At 41.2% G+C, this 25783-nt stretch overlaps 2 protein-coding genes across 13 annotated transcripts in view; one reads left to right on the forward strand and one right to left on the reverse strand.

Annotated features, from left to right (window-relative positions):
- The window catches only part of EIPR1 (EARP complex and GARP complex interacting protein 1), a 191067-nt gene extending 179259 nt beyond the window's left edge, over nucleotides 1-11808 (reverse strand). Inside the window, exon 1 of the mRNA XM_003411795.4 lies at nucleotides 11553-11808. Coding sequence (XP_003411843.1) covers nucleotides 11553-11594 — 42 coding nt within the window. The 5' untranslated portion in view covers nucleotides 11595-11808. The remainder of the gene's footprint in view (nucleotides 1-11552) is intronic.
- Nucleotides 11809-14232: 2424 nt separating this feature from the next.
- The window catches only part of TRAPPC12 (trafficking protein particle complex subunit 12), a 113900-nt gene continuing 102349 nt past the window's right edge, over nucleotides 14233-25783 (forward strand). For 2 of the 12 annotated variants that reach the window (XR_010323539.1, XR_010323540.1), the window contains exons 1-2: nucleotides 14233-14412; nucleotides 22764-24002. Coding sequence is in view for 8 of the 12 variants with exons in the window: in XM_023550401.2 (XP_023406169.1) it covers nucleotides 22776-24002 (1227 nt within the window). In the remaining 4 variants the exon portion in view is untranslated. Of the gene's footprint in view, nucleotides 14413-17250; nucleotides 17301-22763; nucleotides 24003-25783 lie in introns of all 12 variants that reach the window. The other 10 variants (XR_010323541.1, XM_023550401.2, XM_010591889.3 and 7 more) reach the window with 7 other exon arrangements.

The following is a 25783-nucleotide window of genomic DNA, read 5'->3' on the forward strand; positions in this document are numbered from 1 at the left end:
TGATGAAGATCAAAGGCCACAGACTTCAGTGGGGATTACTTAAACAAAAGTCCTCACAAGTGGACCAATAAGCAACAGCATGATAAATGGAGGAAATATTGAAGTTGTTAAGAATTTCATTTTACTTGGATCCACAATCGATGCCCAAGGAAGCAGCAGTCAAGAAATCAAAAGATGCATTGCATTGGGCGATTCTGCGGCAGAAGACCTCTTTAAAGTGTTCAAAAGGAAAGATGTCACCTTGAAGACTAAGGTGCACCTGACCCAAGCCATGGTGTTTTCAATCACCTCATATGCACGTGAAAGCTGGATAATGAATAAGAAAGACCAAAGAAGAATTAACGCCTTTGAGTTATGGTGTTGGCGAAGAATATTGAATACACCACGGACTGCCAAAAGAACAAACAAAGCTGTCTTGGAAGAAGTACAACCAGAATGCCCCTTAGAAGCAACAATGGCGAGACTGTGTCTTACATACTTTGGACGTGTTGTCAGGAAAGATCAGTCCCTGGAGAAGGACATCATGCTTGGTAAAGTACAAGGTCAGCAGAAAAGAGGAAGACCCTCAATGAGATGGACTGACACAGTGGGTGCAACAATGGGCTCAAGCATAACAACAATTATGAGGATGGCACAGGATTAGGCAGTGTTTTGTTCTGTTGTACATAGGGTCACTATGAGTTGGATATGACTAGATGGCACCTAACAACAACAACAAGGTCGAGAAGGGGAGAGTGTTGACATTTCGTGGCGCTGGCAACCAATGTCACAAAACAATAGATGTACTGTTTAATGAGAAACTAGTTTGCCCTGTAAACCTTCATCTAAACTAAACAGAAAATAAATTACTAAAAAAAAAAATACAAAATACAAGCCCAAGTTTTTAATATTAAAGGGCAAAATATTATTCTGTCTAATAGTTATAAAAGTTTCCAAATGCTTTTAAAAAAAAGAGTGACAGGTGAAGATTCTGGGGTGAGAAGAAAAGGTTACACATGTGGCTAATACTACAGGTGGGACTAGCACTTCAGGGTCATGAATTCAAATCCAGCTGTTTTAGTACAACCATTAACTGTGCCTAGGACAAGTCCCTACAATTCATGTTTTGCTGCTTGTCGTAGGCAGAAAAATGGCCAACCCCAAAATGTCCACATCTTAGTCCCAGGAAACTGAATATGTTACCTTACATGGCAAAGGAACTTTCAGATCCGATTAAGGACATTGAGGCAGAATTACCTGATCGGTCCTTAGAATTGGAGAGCCTTTACTGGTTGTGGTCAGAGAGATAGATGCGATTACAAATGAGAGAGCCAGAAGGATGGTAGCCTAAGAAAAATTCAGCCAGCCATGGGAGGCTTTGGGCAGTCATTGCTGACTTCAAAGATGGAGGAGGAGGCCCAGGAGCCGAGGAATGAAGGCAACTTCTGGAAGCCGGAAAACACAAGGAAATAAATTCTCCCCTAGAGCCTGCAGGAAAGAACAAAGCCCTTCGAATGCTTTGATTTTAGCCTGGTGAGACTAATGTCAGGCTCTGGCCTACAGAACTGCAGGATAATAAATGCATTCTTTAAAGCCACTAAACCCACTGCCGTCAAGTCAATTCTGACTCCTAGCGAACCTACAGGACAGAGTAGAACTGCCCCATAGGGTATCCAAGGAGTGGCTGCTGGATTCAAACTGCGGACCTTCTGGTTAATAGCCGAGCTCTTAAGCACTGTGCCACCAGGGCTTGAAGCCACTAAATTTCTTGGGGCAGCAATAGAAAACAAATGCACTGCCTCCTACAGGTCACTAAATATGCCCACTCTGCCTGTGTTTTTTCTTCACTGTGGAGCTAAAGGAAAACCTGGTGGGATAGTGGTTAAGAGCTATGGCTACTAACCAAAAGGTCAGCAGTTCGAATCCACCAGGCACTCCTTGGAAACTCTATGGGGCAGTTCCACTCCGTCCTATAGGGTCACTATGAGTAGGAATCAACTGGACGGCAAGAGTTTGGTCTAGTTTTTTATGGAGCTAGAAACAAGCTTGACTTCCTACTTCCTCATCTTCTCACAATGAATTCCTATTTTTTTTTCCAATTTCTAGAGTCATTCTTTTCAAAACAGAGTAAGAAAAATAGTTTCACTGTTACCCTAACCATTCAGTCTGTCTGGTTTTGACTTGGTTTCCACAACAGGAGCAAAAGAACAGTATGTTCTGGATCTTCGACCAAAAAAAAAAAGTTTAGCTGTATCAATTTTACGTATTATTCTCAGAAAACACAGGCATATTATATACGCTCCCACCCTTCCCTAAAAGAGGCAGTGGCACAAAAAAAATCAACTTCTACAGTACATTTTAATAAAATCATGAAAATATGCATCTAAGGCAGTATTCACATTATTAGATGTTTGGAGAAAAAAATATCTATTTGAGTCAAACTATTTAAAATACTTTTAACATTCCCATTGCCAGTATTCCTATATACCCTCTTCTGCAAAACTTGGCTTGACAATTTTTGGAGTCTTAAATCTCTTTGCAAATTGATGAATTCTTTGTGAATCTACAGACCTTCTGCCAAAAATGTGCATACATATACATACAATTTTGTGCACAATATCAGTAAGTTTGCAGAACCTCTAAACCCTATCAAATATAAACACCTTTGAGTTTACAGAAAACTGGCTTTGATTAGAAGAATCCAAACCGTTCCCAAAAGACAAAACTCCACTGCTTCACTGCTCAGAGGTCTGAACCCCAATCAGTACAGAGGACAGGTTCTACCTTCAGACAAAAACACTAAGATTTTCAAGTGCAGGAATACGTTGCCTTCTCAGGTGATAAAAGTCTGAAAGTCCCCCAAAGACAGAGACCAAGAGTAAACTTACTGGAGAGGGAAGGACTTCTGTATGCTTCAAGCCAATGATGAAGTGTTTCACTGTAGTAGGTACTGTGGAGGATGTCAAAGAAGAATAAGAAAGACATAGTGCCTGCCCTCAAGAAACTTCGACTTTCATGAGGAAAAAGGAGACAAGACTCAAAAAGATAAAAAGACAAGGCAGCATGACTAAGCAGCAAAGTACGGAACAAACCGTAATCACAGCAAATTAACGTTTATAAAAATGCAGCCACCAGTGCAACTTCAGAAGGCAGGGTTAAATGTCCGCACTTTAAAAGAGACGACAAACAAGAGTAAGCAAATTGTATTAGTGGTTGTTATCCCGAAAAAGGAAAATTCAGAGATGGAGAAATTATTGGAGGGCAATAATGAACTGACATCCAACTGACTTCATTCTAAAGCAATTTATAGAGTTAAGAATTGCATACCTGGAAAGGGAATAACGGTAAGAATGCAAAAAGAAAAAAAAAGTCTACACACATCACCTGTTTCAGAGTAAAGCAGCCACAAATTTAGAAAAGCACTACAAATTTGGAACTCTCTTCTTTTGCCTCGCCCAAGAAGAAAAGAGGCTTCTTTAAAAAAAAAAGGGGGGGGGGGAATTATTCTGTAAAACGCATCTTTAAAAATCACAGTGAGATCCTGTAAGTGTTTAACTTAAGATCTTTCCAGCACATTATTGGGTAAAATTACAAAAATAATTTAATTCTGGTCATTTTGCGGACAGATTTATATCTGTGTATGTAATTCTCCTTTTTGATTAAGCAAATGATAAAATGACCTTTCTTAAGTCTAGCCATAATAATGGTTTCGTAGGTGCTTTAGCCACCGTATTATAACATTAAGATCAGATTTCTACTGTAGAACAGGTCACAAAATATTTCCACATATTTTATCTTGGTTCATCCTCATATCCAATGAGGTAGACAGGAAGACAGTAAGGATATTATCATTCCTACTTTATACATAAAGAAACTGAGGACCAGAGTGGTTAAGTGACTTAGCAACTGTCACAAAGCTACTAAGAGTCATCACCAGAAGAAGAACCCAGGCTCCCAACGTCAACTCCAGTTTTCTTTCTACTACACCGAAGCAGGGTAACTGATAATAAAAATAATATATCTAGGTGAAGTTAGGACACACACGCACACACACACAAAAAAAACAAACCTGTTGCCTTCGAGTCGATTCCCACTCATACAAACCCTACATGATAGAGTAGAACCACCCCACTGTGTTTCCAAGAAGCAAGCTGCCACATCTTTCTCCAACAAAGCCGCTGGTGGGTTCAAATCGCTGACCTTTGGGTTAGCAACCAAGCATTTAACCACTGCGCAACCAGGGCTCCTTAAAGTCAGGACACAGGTCACTTAATTATACTTCCATGTGTTTTCCTCAGTTCTCAAAATAAAAGCTCATGGCATGTTTTTCATAGAGCCAGATTTCTACAGTGCTATCAACATACAGTGAACCGAACCAGTAAGAGGAACGGAAATGTTCAGAGGTGAAGATAACAGCATGGAAGAATAATCAAAACATTATGACAAGATCTACTGTGTTATATCAGTTGCCCTCAAGTCAACTCTGACTCAGGGTGACCCCAAGTGTGTCCCAGAAGAACTGTGCTCCAAAAGGTTTTCAATGGCGGCTTTCTTGGGAAGTAGACTGGCAGGGCTCTCTTCCAAGGCAGCTCTGAGGGGCCCCAAAACTTTCAGCCTTTGGGGGAGCAGCCAAGTACATTAACCCTTTGCACCAACCAGGGACTTCACTGCGTTAGGTTGTTGTTAGATGCCATCCGGTGGGCTCCAACTCATCGTGACCCTAAACACTGCTCAGTCCTGCGCCATCCTCACCATCGTTGTTATGCTTGAGCCCATTGTTGCAGCCACTGTGTCCCTCCATCTTGTTGAGATTCTGCCTCTTTTTGCTGACAAAGCATCACCATCCTTGCTACTGAGGGCCATTCTGGCTGTGCTTCTTCCAAGACAGATTTGTTTGTTCTTCTGGCAGTCCATGGTATATTCAATATTCTTCAACATCAACGGCATCAATGCCTCAGTCTTCCTCATTCAATGTCCAGCTTCCGTATGCACATGAGGTAACTGACAACACCATGGCTTGGGTCAGCCACAACTTACTCCTCAAAGTGGTATCTTTGCTTTTGGTTTCTTGACTGCTGCTTCCATGGGTGTTGATTGTGGATCCAAGTGGAATAAAATCCTTGACAACTTCAAACTTTTCTCCATTTATCATGATGTTGCTCATTGGTCCAGTTGTGAGGATTTCTGCTTTCTTTATGTTGAGGTGCAATTCATACTGAAGGCTGTGGTCTTTGATCTTCATCAGTAAATGCTTCAAGTCCTCTTCACTTTCAGCAATCTAGGTTGTGTCATCTGCCTTATGTAGGTTCTTAACGAGTTTTCCTCCAATCCTGATGGTGTTCTCTGCTTTCAGCCAAGATACATCTGACATCAGCAACATTATCCCTCATTCCACATCCTCTTCTGAATCTGGTTTGAACTTCAGGCAATTCCCTGTCCATGTACTGCTACAGCCACTTGTGAATGATCTTCAGCAAGATTCTACGTCCGTGTGATATTAATGATATTGTTCAATAATTTCCAAATTCTGTTGTATCACCTTCTCTGGAATGAGCACAAATAAGTTTCTCTTCCAGTTGGTTGGCCAAGAAGTTGTCTTCCCAATTTCTTGGCATAGACAAGTGAGCACCTCCAGCACTGCATTCATTTATTGAAATATCTCATTTTGTATTGTGTCAATCCCGGAGGCTTGTTTTTCACCATTCCCTTCAGTGCAGCTTTGACTTCTTCCTTCAGTACCATCAGTTCTTAATTATATGCTACCTCCTGAAATGGTTGAACACCAACCAATTCTTTTTGGTACAGCAACTCTCTGTATTGCATTCATCTTCTTTTGATGATTTCTATATCATTCACTATTTCTCCTGTAGAATCATTCAACATTGCAACCAGAGGCTTGAATTTTTTCTTCAATTCTTTCAGCTTGAAAAATACCGAGCATGTTCTTCCCTTTTGGTTTTCTAACTCCAGGTCTTTACACATCTCATGATAATACTTTATTTTGTCTTCTCAAGCTGCCCTTTGAAATTTTCTGTTCAGCTCTTTTACTTCATTATTTCTTCCATTCACTTTAGCTACTCGACGTTCAAGAGCAAGTTTCAGAGTCTCTTCTGACATCCATTTTGGTCTTTTCTTTCTTTCCTGTCTTTTAATAACCTCTTGCTTTCTTCATGTATAATGTCCTAGAAGTCATCCCACAATTTGTCTGGTTCTTCGTCATTATTGTCAGTGCTTCAAATCTATTCTTGAGATGGCCTCTAAATTCAGGTGGGATACTCAAGGTTGTATTTTGGCTTCCATGGACTTCTCTAATTTTCTTCAGCCTCAACTCGACCTTGCATATGAGCAACTAATGGTCTGTTCCACAGTCAGCCCCCAGCCTTGTTCTACCTGATGATCCTGGGTGTCTCCATCTTCTTTTTTCACAGATGCAGTCCATTTGATTCCTGTGTATTCCATCTGGCGAAGCCCATGAGGTCCATGTGTACAGTCACCATTTATGTTGGTGAAAAAAGGTATCTGCGATGAAGAAGTCATTGGTCTTGCAAAATTCTATCATGCAATCTCTTGCATCTTTCTGTCCCCAAGGCCATATTTTCCAACTGCTGACCCTTCTTTGTTTCCAAGTTTCAAATTCCAATCACCAGTAATTATCAATGCATTTTGATTTAATGTTTCATCAATTTCAGACTGCAGAAGTTGGTGAAAATCTTCAGTTTCCTCTTCTTTGGCATCAGTGGTTGGTGCGTAAACTTGAATAATAGCCATATTAACTGGTCTTCCTTGTAAGTGTATGGTTATTATCCTATCACTGACAGTAGTATACTTTAGGATAGACCTTGAAATATTCTTTTTGACAATGAATGTGACACCATTTCTCTTCAATCTGTCATTCCCAACATAGCAGACCATATAACTGTTTAATTCAAAATGGCCAATACCCGCTCATTTTAGCTCACTAATAATGCCTAGGATAACATCCTCATGTGGTCCATTTCATTTTTAACAAATTCCAATCTTCCTAGATTCATACTTCATATATTCCACATTCTGATTATTAATGGATGTTTGCAACTGTTTCTTCTCATTTTGAGTCATGCCACCTCGGCAAATGAAGGTCCCAAAAGCTTGACTCCCCATCCACATCATTAAGGTCAACTCTATTTTGAGGAGGCAGCTCTTCCTCAGTCATATTTTGAGTGCCTTCCAAACTGAGGAGCTCGCCTTCCGGCACTATATCAGACAATGTTCTGCTGCTATTCATAAGATTTTCACTGGCCATTTTTTCCAAAGGAGACTGCCAGGTCCTTCTTCCTAGTTTTTCTTAGTCTAGAAGCTCTGCTGACACCTGTCAACCATGGACAATCCTGCTGATTTTTGAAATACCAGTGGCATAGCTTCCAGCATTACAGCGACATGCAAGCCACCATAGATGACAAACTGACAGACGCGTGGGGTCACTGTGTTATTTAAAATAAACCAAACCCATTGCCATCAAGTTGATTCCAACTCACAGCAACTCTATAGGACAGAGTAGAACTGCCCCATAGGGTTTCCAAGAGTGGCTGGTGGATTCAAACTGCCAACCTTTTGGTTAACAGCCGAGTTCTTAACCATTGGACCACCAGGGTTCCCACTGTGTTAAAAACCCAGTGCCGTCGAGTTGATTCCGACTCATAGCAACCCTATAGGACAGAGTGGAACTGCCCAGTAGAGTTTCCAAGGAGCATCACGGTGGATTCAAAATGCCGACACTTCGGTTAGCAGCTGTAGCACTTAACCACTACGCCACCAGGGTTTCCCCCACTGTGTTAGGAGACGTAAATATCAGTACCTTTAAGTATTAAATTAATATATAATTTCCTCAAGAAATCCAAGTCATATTTACCTCTTATTAGATCAAGCAAGTAAATGGCTACCCTAGACAACAGTGGTAGTTCAGTGATAGAATTTTTGCATTCCCTGTGACAGACCCAGGTTAGATTCCCAGCCAATGCACCTCACTTGCTGCCACCACTTGACTGTCAGTGAAGGTGTGTGTATTGCTATGATGCGGAACAGGTTTCAGTGCAGCTTCCAGACTGAGACAGACTAGAAAGAAAGGCCTGGGATGGTCCAATCCCATTGTGCACGGGGTCACCATGAGTCAGGGGCCAACTTGACAGCAGCTAACAACAGCTAACAACAACAACAGACAGCAAATTGTACCCCAGTTATAGTTCTTTACCAAATTTCTCCCCATCTCTACACAAAGGGGTTGGTTAGTCTACTATGAAAAGAAGGTATATAAAACCCCTGCAATTAATTGGTCAATTACTATGCAAACTAGGTGCTGTGGTCTACAGAGGGGATTGGTCAGTTTTGCCATTCTGCTAGGCTTAAAAGAGCCAATCCTGCCAAGGCTGAAGGGGACCTCACTACCACAAAGAACAGCTAGGAGCAGAGTGCATCCTTTGGACCAGGGGGTCCCTGTGCTGAGAACCTCCTAGACCCAGGAGACAGAGGAAGCTATAACACGGAGACAGACAGCGTAAGATGGGATGAGATGGTGCAAGATAGTACAAGTGGCAAGAACTATGACCAGCGCAAGACAGCTGTGCTGGGCTTCCTGGCCCATGGAGGAAGGCGGCTGCAGTGGGCATCTCAACCCAGAGAGGTAAATGCCCTAGGGCAGAAGGCGCCCTAGCGGAAAGGGGTGTCTCCAGGTAGTTGTTGGCAATATTTGATCACTGTTACTACAAATTCTGTAAAATTGTCCTCCCTTTAAGAAAAAGAGTCCTAAAACTCAACCAAGAAATAGAGTATTACTTTTCTTATCAATTTGAATAGATTTTCAATCATCCTCTTACAAAATAAACATGACGGGACAGCATGCCCTGAATCACGTAGGCTATTTTAATGGAAATATAAAGACTTAATCGTACAGCATAAGAAGATGCAACTCAAGGAACTAGTTATATCTAGAAGAGAAATCTGAGTTTTATAGGTAGACAGCTAATAAGAATAGCATTAACTATGCAATTCAGGACACACACATACAAAAATTACATAGGGTATTAATAGCTTAAAATTCAAATAGCTTCTAAGAAAAAGTTCTAAAAACTGGCTAAACAATTCTAATTAAAGAAAACTATACGTAAGGCTTTACTCAGTGTTCCAATAGCCTAACTTCAGATGGTTAAATTGTTTTTACTAATGACATACTGATATGGACCCACAGGGTAACAAAAGAGTCCCTAGAGGTTATCCAGTCCATTCTTTTGTCCAATGCAAGAATACTCTTAAGACACAGTCTATCACCACTGCCTTAAGTTTCTTAGTGCTGCTGTAACTGAAATACCACAAGTAGAATGCAATATAACTTAGTGATTAAGAGACTCTGAAGTCACTTTGGCTTTAAAGCCGAACTAGATTAGAATCCTAGCTCTATCATCTACCAGCTAAGTGGCCTTGGCAAGTAACTATTCTCTTCCAGCCTCAGTTTCTTCATCTGTAAAATGGGAATAATATCTACTAAACATGATTCCTTTAAGAATTAAATGAGATTTTTGTACAGAGCTAAGCATAGTACCTGACACGTAGTAAGTGCTCCACTGGCAACCCCACGTGTACAGGGCAGAACTGCTCCACTGGGTTTTCAAGGATGTGCCCTTTAGGAAGCAGACTGCCAGGCCTTTCAGGGGTGTCTTTTGAGGCACCTCTGGGTGAATTCAAACTGACAACAACTGGAAGCTATTATGGCACAGCCTGAATGTGACAGAGCCAGCTATCAAGTCCTGTAACACAGTTTATTACTCATATGACACTTATATACTGCCTGATAAGAAACACTGGTGGCATAGTGGTTAAGAGTTTGGTTGCTAACCGAAAGGTTGGCAGTCTGAATCCACCAGGCGCTACTCAGGAACTCTATGGGGCAATTCTACTCTGTCCCATAGAGTCACTACGAGTCAGAATCAACTTGACAGCAATGGGTTACGTGAAATTTATGAAAAATTTCTCATTATAATAATTAGAATATTTATTTAATGCTTATTATGTGCCAGGCACTGTTCTAAGTACCTAAACTAAATGTATTAACTCATTCAATTTGTTTTTAACAGCCATAGTGGAATACATTGTTACTTTCCCACTTTATGGAGCCCTGTTGGTGCAGTGGTTAAAATCTCAGCTGCTAACCAAAAGGACAGCACTTCGAATCCACCAGCTGCTTCTTGGAAACCCTATGGGGCAGTTTTACGCTGTCCTATAGGGTCACTATGAGTCAGAATCGACAAGACGGCCACTGGTTTGGTTTTCGTTTGGTTTCCCATTTTATCAGAAAGAAAACTGAGGCTCAAGGTCACACAGCTCTTAAATACTGGAGACAGGATTTAACCTATGGAGTCATAGCAAAATCCATGCCTTTAATAACTATACACTGCTGCCTCTCTCACCATAAGTGACTTGAAAGCACACATCATACATATTTTTAACACACATTTGGTGCACACAGTTATGTTCCAGGGACATAATAAATCAATGAATTGTGTTTTATTTCTCTGTATCTGCTCTTTGATGCCTTAAGCATAACACGTTACTTGGTGAACAGATGAAAACCAATACAGAGCCCTAACACACCAGCTTCAGCCCTAGCTATCCTTCCATCTCATCTCCTAACCAACTTCCCCTCATTTATTCCACTCTATCCACACCTGGCTTTCTTGCTTTTCTCCTAAACTGTCATGTGCATTGCCATCTCGCTGCTGAGACTATGCGGTTTCATTCATTTCACAAACATTTACTGACCATCTACTATGTGACAGTCTCAGTGAATAAGCACTTGAGAATACAGGATGCAAATAGCATGTTTCCTCAGAAATAGACATGAGTGGGAAAACAGGTGAAATTGGAATAAAGTCTCTGGTTTAGTCAATAGTATTGTATCAATGCTAATTTCTAAGTTTTGATAAATGTGTTACGGTTATGTAAGATACTAACTTTAGGGGAAGCTGGGTGAAGGGGATACAAGAACTGTCTGCATATCTTTGCAACTCTTCTGTAAATTTATTTCAAAAATAATTAAAAAAAAAAAACGATGATTCCCTACCTTCAAGAACTCAAAATCTAGAGCAAAAAGTTGGACAGGTAAATAAGTACACCAAGTGTGTGATGAGTGTTATGTTAGAAACAATATTCAGAACACTATGAGAAGCTAGAAGGACGAGGCAGTCAGCAACAGCCTGAGGGTGGAAGCTTTAACACCAGCCAGGCAAAACTGCTGTGTCAACCGAGTATTATCCACGACCCAGCTTAAGGTACCCTGTAGCCTACTGCAAAGAGGTGGATCATGGTACGTGGATTCGATCTTGACCCTACCACTTACTGGATAACCTAATCATTAAGCCTTCTGAAACCTCAGTTTCTTCGTCTGCAAATCGGGAATTAGAAGATTAATATAAGTCCTCGCAGAGTTGTCGGGAATAAAAGGTAAGAAAGTGATTTGCAAACCATGAAAGACTGTAGGAACGTGAATGACTATTACCTGCCCGGCAGAGCAGTACGCACTTGCTCTTTCCCACCCAGTGACCCACCTGGAACTCCAGTCCGTAGATCACCGGCGCATCGTCCTCCATGCTGCTGCAAGGCGGGAGCACCTGCAGTCGCCCACACACCTAATACCCCCTCACTAGAAGAGGAACGTCCCCAAAACGCGGACGTTCTTCCAGCGCCCATTCATTCCCTGCCCTTTCGGCTTCCTCTCCTTCACTCTAGCAAACGACTCCAAAACTGGGACTCTTTTGGGCCACCCTAGCTCCCGTAGCGGCTCACTTCCTGTGTTTTCCGGACGCGTCATCAACTACACGTCTCACCAGCGGCCAATGGCAACAGCGCTAGATTCTTGCGCATGCCCATTTCGGCTCCCTGGTCCAGGTTCTCACTGCACCTTCCTCTTGGAGAGGTAGACAGTAAGAGGGAGGAAAAAGAGGTGGGGCTGGGATACGGAGAGGCTGCAGAGGTGGCGACTGGGCGAGTCTCGGAGAGAGGCGGTACTGCGGGGAACAGGCTGACAGATGGGCGTCGATGCCTCGCCTAGAATGCCTCTCCGCCCCTAGCTCTCATTAAAATGTTACTTACACTGAGCGTGCCCTGCACCATCATCCTAGAAATAAGCATTCGTTCTGGTGCTGTGATTAAAAAAAAAAAAACAGTGATAACTATAATTTATTGTTATTATTCCTAAGTGATAATGACGTTTACTAAGCGCTGGATCACATGCTTTATATGCATAATTGTGAAGATCTGGGTTTCAACCTTATAAATAAGGTATTATACTTCCATTTTACAGATGAGAATTTGCAAAATTATGTAACATAATTAAAGTCAGACAGCTAGTCGATGGGGGAGCTAGGAATTGAACCCAATCTGTCAGACTCAGCTAGACTCTTATAGGATCCTCAAGTCAGGGCTTGAATTTATTTCCTCTACGCTATATATATATTTACGCCTAGTACTATGCCTGACAAATGAATTAGGTCATGAACGAAAGTCTGTCATAGTAACACTTGAAGTATTTGACCAGGCACTTGCCTTTGAATGGGAGTCTGCTGGTGTCCCCAGGTATCTCCAAGGATCAAAGTCTTTGCCCCTAAAACTTGTTATGGGCGTGGTGGAGAGGTTGCCCTCTTGAGCAGCACTCCCAAAGCGCTCAGCCTTGTAGTTAGGCAGTGCCCTTGGCACCACAGGAGTGCCATTGCATGGAATCACAAAAGGTCATAACTGAACCCCATTAACTAACTGGGGTTCTACCCAGGACCAACCACCTTTCCTTCAGCTCACTTATCTCCGTTTGTGCGTTTATTTAACTTTTCCCTCTACCCTTAATTAAGTTCCATGATGGAAATGGCTGAATCTGGTTTTTGTGCAGTTGTATCCCAGCACCTACTACTATACCTGGTATAAAGTTTCCATAAATATTTGTCGAAGCAATGAGAGAAGGAGACCTCAGTGATTACATTAGAAATCAGTTAAGGAGGCACAGAAATGAGAATCATATTCTCCCGCTCCATTTCCCCAAGATTAAATTTCAAAGCTAAAAGATCAGACTTACTGGCCTGACAGAGACTGGGGGAACCCCCCCCACTATGGCCCCCAGGTACCCTGCTAACTCAGAACTGAAGCCACTCCCAAAGTCTTCCTTTCAGCCAAAGATTATAAAAAAAAAAAAGATTATACAGACCTATAAAACAAACAATAACACACATAAGGAACGTGTTGGTTCAATCAAGTAAAAAAAACAACTAACACACATAAGGAACGTGTTGGTTCAATCAAGTACACAAGACCAAATGGGCAACACCTGCCCAAAAGCAAAAAGAGAAGGCAGGAAGGGACAGAAAAACTGCACCAATGCACATGGAGAACTCAAGGTGTAAAGGGAAAGGGGGAGAGTGCTGACACATTGCAGGGATTGCAACCAATGTCACAAAACAATTTGTGTCTAAATTTTTAATTGAGAAACTAATTTGCACTGTATGCTTTCACCTAAAACACAATAAATTTTTTTTTAAATCAAGGTACTGTGGGGATTAGGTCCCAAGATTGCTGTTAACTGTAAAATACAATGAACTAGAATGATTTATCTGTGGGAAAAAAATTTTTTTCAAAGCTAAGTGAGTCTTATTCTGGATTAAACTTACCCAACTACACTATTACTGTTAATTTACAGTTATTATTATTATACAAGTAGTACAGATGTATGGAAAGAAAAATACGAAATATAGATAAGCACAAATAAATCCTTATTAATAATTATTTCCATCCCTCTGTCAGAAGTTTGGAAACCCTGGTGGCGTAGTGGTTAAGTGCTACGGCTGCTAACCAAAAGGCTGGCAATTCATCTCCACCAGGCGCTCCTTGGAAACTCTATGGGGCAGTTCTACCCTGTCCTATAGGGTCGCTATGAGTCGGAATCGACTCGACGGCATTGGGTTTGGGTCGGAAGTTTGGGAAACCCTGGTTTGTTTTTTTGGTTTGTCAGACGTTTGCTCCTAATCTCAGTCTGTCAGATTTTGTGCGGCTAATTCTAACAGGTGTGTTCTCCGCTCCCACGCCCCTTCCCCATTCCCAGGGAAAGAGCCAGCTCTGCCCCAAGCTCCAGGAGCTCCCATTCCCAATGCTGGAGCCCATGTATTGCGGGTTCTAAGTTGACAGACCCCGACCGGCTGCTCCACAAACCCGGAAACGCTCAGCGCTTCCGGCAGCCCGTGGATTGGAAGCTGACTGCTGCACTGGGCATGTGCAGAAGCAAGCGTGCGGCGGACTGGGCCCTTAGCCATAAGCGCAGACGCAGAAGCGGCAAGAGGGCCGTGGGTTCATTCGTTACCTGGCTTCATTCACCTTTTACCTGGACCCGGGTTACAACTGCAGGTGACCCCTCAACCCAGATCCAAGGTGGGGGGCGTGGCAAGGGAGGATCAGGGCCCGGGCAGTAGGGAGGGAATCGGGCTGTGTCAAACTACATTAGGGAGTTTAGGACCTTGTCCGCTCTCAGCCCCATTCTTTAGGGTCTGCCCTTCTTCCAAGGAACGTCTCTTCCTAGAAAGGAGCGTTGGGGAGGGCAGTGGCCTTAAGAGGAAGCTGTTTAAAAAGGGGAGACTGTGCCTGGGACAGGGAACGTGTCATCCCCATTTTGAGACGGAGTCCTTGGGATCATTTCTCCTGCCTTATCGAGCTTCTTTACTTGGCTAAGGTTTTCCAGCTCAGTCGAGGAGGATCGCCTCTATGCCTCATTCCACTCTTTCACTTTCCTCGGTTTTCCACGTCTGCAAAATTGGGATGGTGACTTCTTCCCAACCTGCGTTTATTAAAATGAAAATGAAATTCTGGTGAGATGAAGGCAGTTTGTAAACTAGTAACTGAGACACATGTTAGTAGTTATAACCAAGGTGCAGCAAAGTAGAGTAGGAGGAGTCTAGAAGTGAGGTCTACAGCTCTGACATCCAGTGAATGACCAACTTGGCCCTTAGCAAGCCACTTAACTTCTCTTAATCTTAGTTTACTCTTTTGTGGAAAGACGTTAATAGTAACGAACGCTACCGAACTCTCAGTAGCTATGAGGTTACAATGAAATAATGTGAAAGCCTTTAAATAATTATATATAGATATAGAAATCAATAAATATTTATATTTGTATGTAGATGAATATATAAACTTATATATTGATATATAAATCAATATACATATAGGAAACACTGGTGGCATAGCGGTTAAGAGCTATGGCTGCTAACCAAAAGGTCAGCGGTTCTAATGCACCAGGCGCTCCTCGGAAATCCTATGGGGCAGTTTTACTCTGTCCTGTAGGGTCTTTATCAGTCAGGATCAACTCAACAGCAGTTTTTTATATTTATATGTGTGTGTAAATTGGTATATAAATCAATATATGTGTGTAAATTTATGAATATCTAAATCAATTATATGTTTATATGTGTGTAAATGTTAGCTATTACACATTCCAATCACTTCCACAGCATCATCTATAAAGACTCTATATGTGTGTGTGTGTGTGTGTGTGTGTGTACAGGTATGTGTCGCTTAATATCCAGGATACGTTCTGTGAAATAGATTGTTATTGCCATTTGGACTTTGTGAAAATACCATATTATATACAGGCAGTCCCCATACAATCCGTAGTTAAATCCCCCACAAAGCCTATTATATTGAAACCTTATGGGAGTCCGCTGGAAAAAGCCCAAGAACTGTAGCCACTGAATACAAGAGACTGGCCTTGAAGGTCAGGTGTGCGCCTGGGCCAGACAGGAGCTATGCCAGCAGCCAGATGGGGACTTTGCATACTGCTGGGGCAGGGCTAGGGGAGCACTGGGAGTGCAGAGAGGTGGCCAGTGGAGAGCGAGTGTGCAGGTGCCGGGAGCCCAGCTGGTGATGGCAGCCCTGGCCACTTCCTGATTGTGTAGCCACTGCCACTGCTGCCCTGAGGCTCCTGCTAGCACCTGTGGCAGGAGCAGAGGAGCCAAGGCCGCAAGGAGTGAAAAGCTGCAGGACTGCTAACCCTTTGCTGTCTAGTCGATTCCAACTCATAGTGACCCAACAGGACAGAGTAGAACTGCCCCATAGGGTGTCCATGGAGCTGCTGGTGGATTTGAACTGATAACCTTTTGGTTAGCAGCCAAGTTCTTAACCACTGTACCACCAGGGCTCCGCATGGCTGCTGGGTGGGTAAACAAAGCCTGGAGGAGGTGGAAGAGAAGGCTGGGGGTGGGGGAGAGGTAGGGCGGGAGGTTGGGATGCGCCCTGGAGCCCCACTACTGCTGGTTCACTCTGGGTGGGGGTCTTTAAAACCATTGTTGTTGTTAGGTGCCATCAAGTCGGTTCTGACTCATGGTGACCCCTCTGCACAACAGAAGGAAACACTGCCTGATCCTGTGCCATCCTCACAATTGATTGTTCTGTGCTTGAGCCCATTGTTGCAGCCACTGTCAATCCATCTCATTGAGGGTCTTCCTTTTTTTCGCTGACCCTCTGTTTTACCAAGTATGATGTCTTTCTCCAGGGACTGATCCCTCCTAATAACATGTCCAAAGTATGTAAGACGCAGTCTCGCCATTCTTGCTTCTAAGGAGCATTCTGGTTGTACTTCTTCCAAGACAGATTTGTTTGTTCTTTTGGCAGTCCATGGTATATTCAATATTCTTAGCCGACAACACAGTTCAAAGGCATCAATTCTTCTTTGGTCTTCCTTATTCATTGTCCAGCTTTTGCATGCATACGAGGCGATTGAAAACACCATGGCTTGGGTCAGGTGCACCTTAGTCCTCAAGGTGACATCTTTTCTTTTGAACAATTTACAGAGAGGTTCTTTGCAGCAGATTTGCCCAGTGCAATGGGTCTTTTGATTTCTTGACTGCTGTTGCCATGGGTGTTGATTGTGGATCTGAGTAAAAGGAAATCCTTGACAACCTCAGTCTTTTCTCCATTTATCATGATGTTGTTTATAGGTTCAGTTGTGAGGATTTTTATTTTCTTATGTTGAGGTGTAATCCATACTGAAGGCAGAAGGAGGAAATAATAAACAAAAGGAGAGCTGCTCTGCCTTTAAAAAAAAAAAAAGAAAAAACCATATGGAAGCACAGACGTATATGCTGTGGGAGGTTGCCCAGACAGACTTTATGCAGTGCATAACATGAATACTGAAAACATATATTTAAAAAGAAATATAAAAATCAAAGATGTATTCTAGGACTTGTCTTTCTTCTTTTTCATTCTTGACCACAGAAGAAAATTTCCTGGTACCTACAGTTTCTACCTTTTAGGGCTACTTAAAGGTACGATGTCTTTGGATTCCAATACTTTACTCCTTGCTTCTTTTCAGAAGGTAGTGTGGAGTGGCAGCCAGTAAGCCAGGCTCTCTGTATGTGATTGGGACAGGGGAGAGAAAAAATCCAACCAAACCCGTTGCTGTCGAGCTGATTCTGACTCATAGCAACCCCATAGGACAGAGAAGAACTGCACCATAGGGCTCCCAAGGGGAGTGCCTGATGGATTTGAACTGCTGACCCTTTGGTTAGCAGCTGTAGCACTTAACCACTACTCCACCAGGGGTATGCAAATAGAATAATACAGCACTAGTATTGTTCATTCTGGTTCTTAGTTCTTACAGTCTGTGATTTCTACATGGAAATTCCTTCCGTGCACGCGTACTGTGATATTCAATAATTACAAAACAGTGTGTTGTCATTCTGCTTTATTATTAAAATTGTGATTACTGTGCTTATGTAAGGAGCCCTGGTGCTGCTGTGGTTAGGTATTTGGCTGCTAACCAAAGGTGGGCAGTTTGAATCCACCAGCTGTTCCTTGGAAACTCTGTAGGGCAGTTCTTCCCTGTCCTATAGGGTTGCTGTGAGTTGGAATCCACTTACAGACAAGGGATTTGGGGTTTTTTCTATTCTTTTCTTTTTGATGCTTATATAAAAGTAGCTCCTGGGTGGCGCAAATGGTTAGTTAATCCACTACTAGCCAAAAGGTTGATCGTTGGAACCCACTCAGAGGTGCCTGGGAATACAAGGCCAAGCAGCCTGCTTCTAAAAGGTCACAGCTTTGAAAACCCTGTGGACCAGTTGTGCTCTGCACATATGGGGTCACCATGAGTCAGAAGCGACAAACGCAGCTTACAGCAACATGCTTATGTATGGGCAGCTCTTCAGTTTACCTAATGCCTGGGCATCGCTAGTATCTAATCATTATTACAGCAATTTACAGACGAAGAAACAGAGACAAAAAATTATTTTTCAGAGGTCACTTAGCAGCCAGGCTAAAACTCAAAGATGATTTTTCATATCCGCCTTCATTGTTCTTTCCACCTCATGCAGTAAGACTGACCTGTAGTTTTCCTTTTAGTATAACCTTGTCAAATTTTGGTGTCAAGATTACATATTTTCTTTGTGGGAACACTTCTAACTACTAATTGTATTTTTTAAATGGTTATAGAACTATTCAAGTTATAGATACATGGTTATAAGGTATTCAAGTCTTCAATCAATTGAGTAAATTAAATTTTTAGGGAATTTGTCAATTTTTTTCTTGGTCGTTAAAGGCATCAGCACAAAATTTTTAATTATATTTGCTTAGTATCTTTAGAATTTGTAGTAATGTTCCCTTTTTCATTCCTAATATTGTTTACGCAGAGGGTCTTGCCAGAGGTTTGCCATTGTAACTGGTCATTTCAACAAACCAAATTTTAACTTTGGCCTCAAGTACTCTATTACTTATTTAGAAAAGAAGGGCTGACAATTAATGAGCTAAGCCACCAATTTATGAATTAGAAAATAAGTAGCAATATACACAGAAATAAAGAGGAAGCAAATAAAAAAAAATTATGAAATAGAGATCAAATGCGTATACAATAGAGAGCTTGAACAAATATTGAAACATTGAAAGTATTTCCTTTGCAATTAGGAATAAGATGTCCAGAATTCCCATGTCACCACTTAGATACAGCTTGGTTCTAGAAGTCCTAAGCTGCCCAAAAGAAATAAAAGTTATAAGGATTAGTTAGGAAAAAATAAAGCTATTATTTTTTTGCAGATAAAATAATTGTCCCTGGCATATTGTGTGAGACAGTAGTTTGTTGTGCAGGACTGTTATATGTATTGCAAGACTTAACATCCCTGGAGTTGAGAGAAAATGCCTCTAATCGCCCCCTACCCCCGCCTTTCTCTGTGACAACCAAAACACACCTCCATGCATTTAAAGGAAACCCTGGTAGCACAGTGATTAAGAGCTATGGCTGCTAACCAGAATGTTGGCAGCTTGAATCCACCAGGCACTCCTTGGAAATCGTATGGGGCAGTTCTACTCTGTCCTGTAGGGTCACTGTGAGTTGAAATTGACTTGAGGGCAACAGGTTTTATGCATTTAAAATATCTGAGGGGTAGAGAATAATTTCTCCTCTGGGTGAGAACTGCTGGTATAGATAATTCAAAAGAATTACCAGAGAAATTGTTAGAACTAATAGAAGCATTAAAGTAGCCAGATATGAAACAGGTATATTTAAAGAAAAAATTATATTTGTTTACAGTAGTTACAAGAGTTTCTTAATGTAAGTAAAAATGTATATGTATATACCATTTAAAAACCAAACACACTGCCTTCGAGTCAATTCCGACTCATAGTGATCTGATAGGACAGAGTAGAACCGCCCCATAGCATTTCCAAGGCTGTGATCTTTACAGAATCAGACTGTCACATCTTCCTCCCACAGCATGGCTGGTGGATTCCAACCGCCAACCTTTTGGTTAGCAGCTAAGTATTTAACCACTGCTCCTTATATACCATTTACAATAGCATAAAAAATACTGAGTACCTAGAAACAAATCTAAAAAGACATGTAAAGCCTTTAATGGAGCAGAAGTTAAAATTTTATTAAAAGACTTTAAGAAGTCATAAATGAATGAAAAGATTAACTGTGTTCGTGGATTGAAAGACTGAGTATCACAGCCCTGTGTCAGTCCCTAATGTTGGCCCGTTTAGGGCCGGGATAGCGTTACATTCAGCCTTGTGTCGAAGGCACAGCAGGAGTTCAGTCCGTAGTTATTTTCTTGTTTGTAGGACAGTTCTATCCAGTCCATTGACAGGTTTTTTTTTTTTTTTTCTTGATAAATGTACAACTTCTGTTTAAGAAATTGAGATTGGCATTAATATAATTTTTGCTCTGGATTGGGCAGTACCTTTGTAAACTTTTATCACCAGGCAACAGGTAGGAATTGATTTTCTAAATTAGATTGGATTAGAAACAAGGTTTCTGAAAATCAAATCATGGTTACAAACCTAAGTTTTGACTTGGGAGACTTTTGTTTTTTTATTTAGCTTTCTTCATTTGCAAAAATGATTTTCTTTAAAAAACATTTTTTAGAGAAATTGGTAAGCACAGAATTGCTGTCAGAGGGTTTTATACTTTGCCTAGCTGCCCTTCACAAAGGTTATATTCCCACCAACAGTAAGTCAATGTCCACAAAATTGTCATCTCTAAAAGTTTCTCGCCAGTGCAATAGGCTATACACACACGCACACGCACGCACATCCCCCATAATGTTAATCTGGATTTCTTTGATTATTGCTGAAGTGGTTATTTCTTAGTATAATTACACAATCCTCACAATTAATGCGTGATTCACAGTGATTGTTGTTGTCAGCTGCCTTTGGGTCAACCCTGGGCTCATAGCAATCCCATGCACAACAGAACAACACGACGCCCAGCCCTTCATGGTCCCCATGATGGGTTACTTATCAGACCATTGTGATTCACGGGGTTTTCTTTGGCTGATTTTTGGCAGTAGATCACCAGGCTTTTCTTCTGTTCCATCCTAGCCTGGACACTCTGCTAAAACCTTTCAGCCTCATAGCAGCCCACAGGTTTCCACTGACGGGCAGGTAAAACCAGATGGAAAAGCTTTATTTACATATGATGGATTCTACACTTTGATATTCTCGAGGCAGCCTCCCCGTGAAAACATTACAGGAATAAATGGGGTTTGTTCCTATCTGGTGTATTTTTTTTTTTCTAATTTATAGCTAGTAATTTTTTTTTTTTTTTAATGGATGAGTATGTAAGAAATGGGGAACTAGTACCTGACTATGCTAGATAAGAAGCTTCCCTAAAATATTTAATTATCTGCTTTAAAATAATTTTGCGTTCAGGTCTCATGGTGATCCATGCTATGGGAAAGCAAAGCTAATTTGGAAAATGGATGGAAGTGTTGACAGGAAAAAAGTAATCTAGAGATCAGCCAAGTATAGTTTTTAAAGGTCAAAAAGGTATTTTTTCCCCCCTGAGAAAACTGTCTTTTGTCATAGTCGCTTAGGTTTCTTTAATTTGAATTTGTTCATTATGAGAGCAGAACTATATAAAGTAATTTTTACCGTCCCCCCCAAAAGAAAAGGAAACCCTGGTGGTGTAGTGGTTAAGTGCTATGGGTGCTAACCAAGAGGTCGGCAGTTCAGATCCGCCAGGCGCTCCTTGGAAACTCCATGGGGCAGTTCTACTCCTTCCTATAGGGTCGATATGAGTCGGAATCAACTCGACAGCACTGAGTTTGGTTTTTTTTTTTTTTTTGGTCCCCCAAAAACAAAGTTCTTCAAGAAAAGGAACAAATGCCTTTTGTTAGGGTTCAAATCCTTGCCTCAATCTGTGACTCTCTACCATCCAGTGTCAACCCACCATTTCAGCTTTAGCTGCTTTTGGCTTCTCCACTTCCTTGCTGTTGATTTTGAACAATCCACGTGATCTCTCTAAGACTCAGTTTTCCTCATCTTCAGAACAAGGAAAATGATAGCAGCTATATATATCACAGGGGTGTGGTAAGGATTAAATAAGAAAATACGGAACATGCAAAGCACTTGGAAAGCCTGCCACTTTGTAAGAGCTTAATAAGTGTTACTGATTCCTGTCATCAGCTTCAGCAGTCACTGCTCAGTGAGTACGCCTTTTGCTTTTTTACCGCTTAAGTTTCGTTCGTGCTGTTCTCAATGTCTTAGTCCTCTGGTGCTGCTGTAACAGAAGTACCACAAGTGGATGGCATTAACAAAGAGAAGTTTATTTTCTCACAGTAAAGTTGGCTAAAAGTCCAAATTCCAGGGCATCAGCTCCAGGGGAAGGCTTTCTCTCACTATTGGCTCTGGAGGAAGCTTCTCTGTGCAGGCACCCCAGGCCTAAAGAACATGCTGTCCCCGATGTATCTTTCTTGGTGGTGTGAGGTCGCCACTCTCTGCTTGCTTCCGTTTTATCTCTTGAGAGATGAAAGGTAGTGCAGGCCACACCTCAGGGAAACTCCCTTTACATTGGATCAGGGATGTGACCTGGTAAAAAAAAAAATCTTCTTTAACATAAAATGATAATCACAAAATGGAGGACAACCACAGAATACTGGGAATCATGGCCTAACGAAGTTAGTAACACACATTTTTGGGGAGACACAACTCAATCCATGACACTCAATGTCTCAAATTCTCAGAATGAGGTAGACAACATTATAAACCCAGGAGAGGGCAAAGAGATTATTATAGGTTGGAATGGCTGGGGAATGTTTTGAGGATGAGCGAGACATCAGTTGAGCCTTAAAGAATGAGTAGTATCGAAAAGGCTGAAGAAATGGAAGTCTTTTGAGCTTGGAATCATTGGATAATATTACACCAAACATTCTTGAATCAAACACAATTTTAATAATAAGATCAAATTAGCTTAATAATAACTTGAATACAAAACTGATGGGGTTAATTTGTATTTGTCTCAGTTTCAGGCAACTATGGAAAATGCCAACGGTACTGACCAGAACATGACTGAGAAGTCTCCTCCAGCTGAGGTGGGAATGGAGAACATCATTCAGGAGGTGACTGAGGAGGAACAAGGGCAGCTTCTTTTTCATGAGGAAACCATTGACCTTGGTGGAGATGAATTTGGGTCTGAAGAGAATGAGACCATCTCAGAAGATTCTAGTAACTTCATAGATAAGCTTAACGAGCAAATGATGGAAAGTGTGCTCATTTCTGACTCTCCTAATAATAGTGAAGATGATGTGGGTGAACTTGGCTGTTTGCAGGATGTTGTGGAGCCCGTAGAAGGCAACGCGGATAGCAGAATGGAAAAGATAGAAAGAGAAGAAATTGATACTCTGAGTAATGACAGTGAAACTGACCGTGATGATACTCCTAAAGATGTCTCCGACATGACCCCTGATAGCAGAGCCTCTTTGAAAGAAGACCCAACACAAGAAGAAGTAAAAGGCGTGCCTGTCTTTGAAAGTGAAGATGCAGCTGCCTCAGTCCCAAGTGACGAGAAAACTGATCCCGAAGAACAGATATCAGAAATGTCTTCCAGTCAGTCTTCTTCTAAAGATGAGCCTGTCCCCGTGTGCACCATCTTTAGTCAATCAAACACAGCTAATTCCCAGTCTCACTTATTTCTTCACGATGGCTTTGAGTCTCAGATGGTAAAATCTCCTAGTTTCAGCAGTGCAAGTGAAACTCCAGCCAAGACGCCTCCTCAGATGGTTCAGCCAAGTCCCAGCCTGAGTAAGTTTTTTGGAGATACGACCACGAGTTCCTTGGCTTCTGACTTCTTCGATTCGTTTACCACATCCACTTTCATTTCTGTCAGCAATCCTAACGCAGGCTCTTCAGTTCCAGAAAAATTGTCTTCACTCACCGCTCCAGCGGGAGACAAGTCTCCCGATTCCGCTGAGCCATCCTCCTCTCCTGGGATTGACAGATCAGAATCGGCTATTTCCACAGCCTCTCTAGAAATTTCTCAGTCACCGAAACCATTTTCACAGATACAAGCTGTTTTTGCAGGGAGCGATGACCCCTTTGCCACAGCCCTGAACATGAGTGAGATGGACCGAAGAAATGACGCATGGCTTCCTAGTGAGGCGACCAGGAACGTTTTGATTTCTGTAGCAACTCAACAGTATAGCACAGTGTTCATAGACAAAGAGAATCTCACCATGCCAGGCTTAAAGTTTGACAACATTCAGGTAAGATGTCGGATGTTTTTAAAAGGCATTTCTCTAATGGAAATCTTTTCAGTGAAAAAATAATTCTAGACTCATTATCTCTTTCCTTGTAGTCTATTTCTATCTAAAAAATACGTACCTTTAAAATGGTTAAAATATCCTTATTTTTCAGCAGTCACTAAGATCCTGATTGTGAAAGTCTTTGTAATTATGTCCCTGGGTAATTGGGAACTCTGCTGATTCCCCTAATTTAAAGGTCTACTCAGAATCTTAGAAATACAGCGAGATATATAGTTACATCTTAATTCTCTAAAGTAAATTTGAACTTTGTATGACCAGTATATTTGTGACATTTGAGTTGCAATAAATGATAAACCCATTACTTTTTTTTTTTAATCTGGAAAAATATATTTGTTACACATATAACATGCTTGATATAGAAAGGATATTTATAGATTCAATAAGAAAAATCCAAACATCCCAAAAAATAACAAATCATAAAAATATGTAGGAGTTACGTACAGCATGTTAGTTGTCTGGTGCTGCTGCAATAGCAATACCACAAGTGAGTGACTTTAACAAACAGAAATTTATTTTCTCACAGCCTAGGAGGCCAGAAGTCCAATTTCAGAGTACTCGCTCCAGGGGAAGGATTTCTGTCTGTTCTGGGGGAAAATCTTTAAGCTTCTCTCCCTGGATTCCTTAGTAATCTCCACATGGCATCAGTATTTGAGCTTGCTTCTCTCTGTGCCTAATCTGCCCTTTTTGTAGCTCAGAAGTGACTGGCTTAAGATACATTGTACCCTGATATGGCCTTATTAACATAACAAAGATAACCCTATTCCAAATGAGATCATATCCACATGTATGCACCAAAAAAAAAAAAAAACCCATTGCTGTCGAGTCAATTCCAACTCATAGCAACTCCATAGGACAGAGTAGAGCTGCCCCATAGGGTTTCCAAGGAGCAGCTGGTGAATTCGAACTGCCAGCCTTTTGGTTATCAGCCAAGCTCTTAACTGCTGCACCACTAGGGCTCCTATCCAGATGTATAGGGGTTAGGATTTACAACACTTATTTTGAGGGGACACAGTTCAATCCATAACATAGTAAATGGTAATATAAAAAAGTTTAATCTTAAAGGTAAAGACAATCAAAGTAATTGTTTCCATTTTCCATCCATCTCTTTGGATGTTTTATTTATAATTTTTCAGTGTTTGCTAGAGAGTGAGAAAATAAGCAGTCTCAGACAACCCTTTGACCTAAAAACTCTGCTCTTAGAAATTTATCATAAGAAAATAATCACACTTTTATACAAATACCTAGCTACTGGAGTGTCCATCAAAGTAGTTCATAATTATAAAAAAAAATCCAAAAAATTCTAAAAGTCCATCATCAGGAGGTTAGTTGGACACATTTGACTCATCTCATCTTTACCGTGAATATTTATGTAGGCATTATAAATTATGTTATTGCAGAATACCTGATGAGGCTCCCATTTTAATGTTAAATTTAAAAGATGAGACATAAACTAATATATATAGTATGGTAAGATTTTGTAACTATAAATATGTATATGTATATATATGTGTATATATACACAAATTAATTTATTTGGATATCATGCTTTATTACACCAGATTGCAGATAGCATTAGCAGCTTCTTTGTGGCTAGGTGCATGAGAAAGCACTGTGCCTACCAGTTCACTTGATTTATACCCTGTACCCATTTTCCTGGATCTGAAAGAAGGCCCGACAGGCTTCAGCAGCTGTCTCTTAGAAGAATAGCCAATTGCACAACT

The sequence above is a fragment of the Loxodonta africana genome, chromosome 12 (genome assembly GCF_030014295.1).
Source record: "Loxodonta africana isolate mLoxAfr1 chromosome 12, mLoxAfr1.hap2, whole genome shotgun sequence".
Lineage (NCBI taxonomy): Eukaryota > Metazoa > Chordata > Mammalia > Proboscidea > Elephantidae > Loxodonta > Loxodonta africana.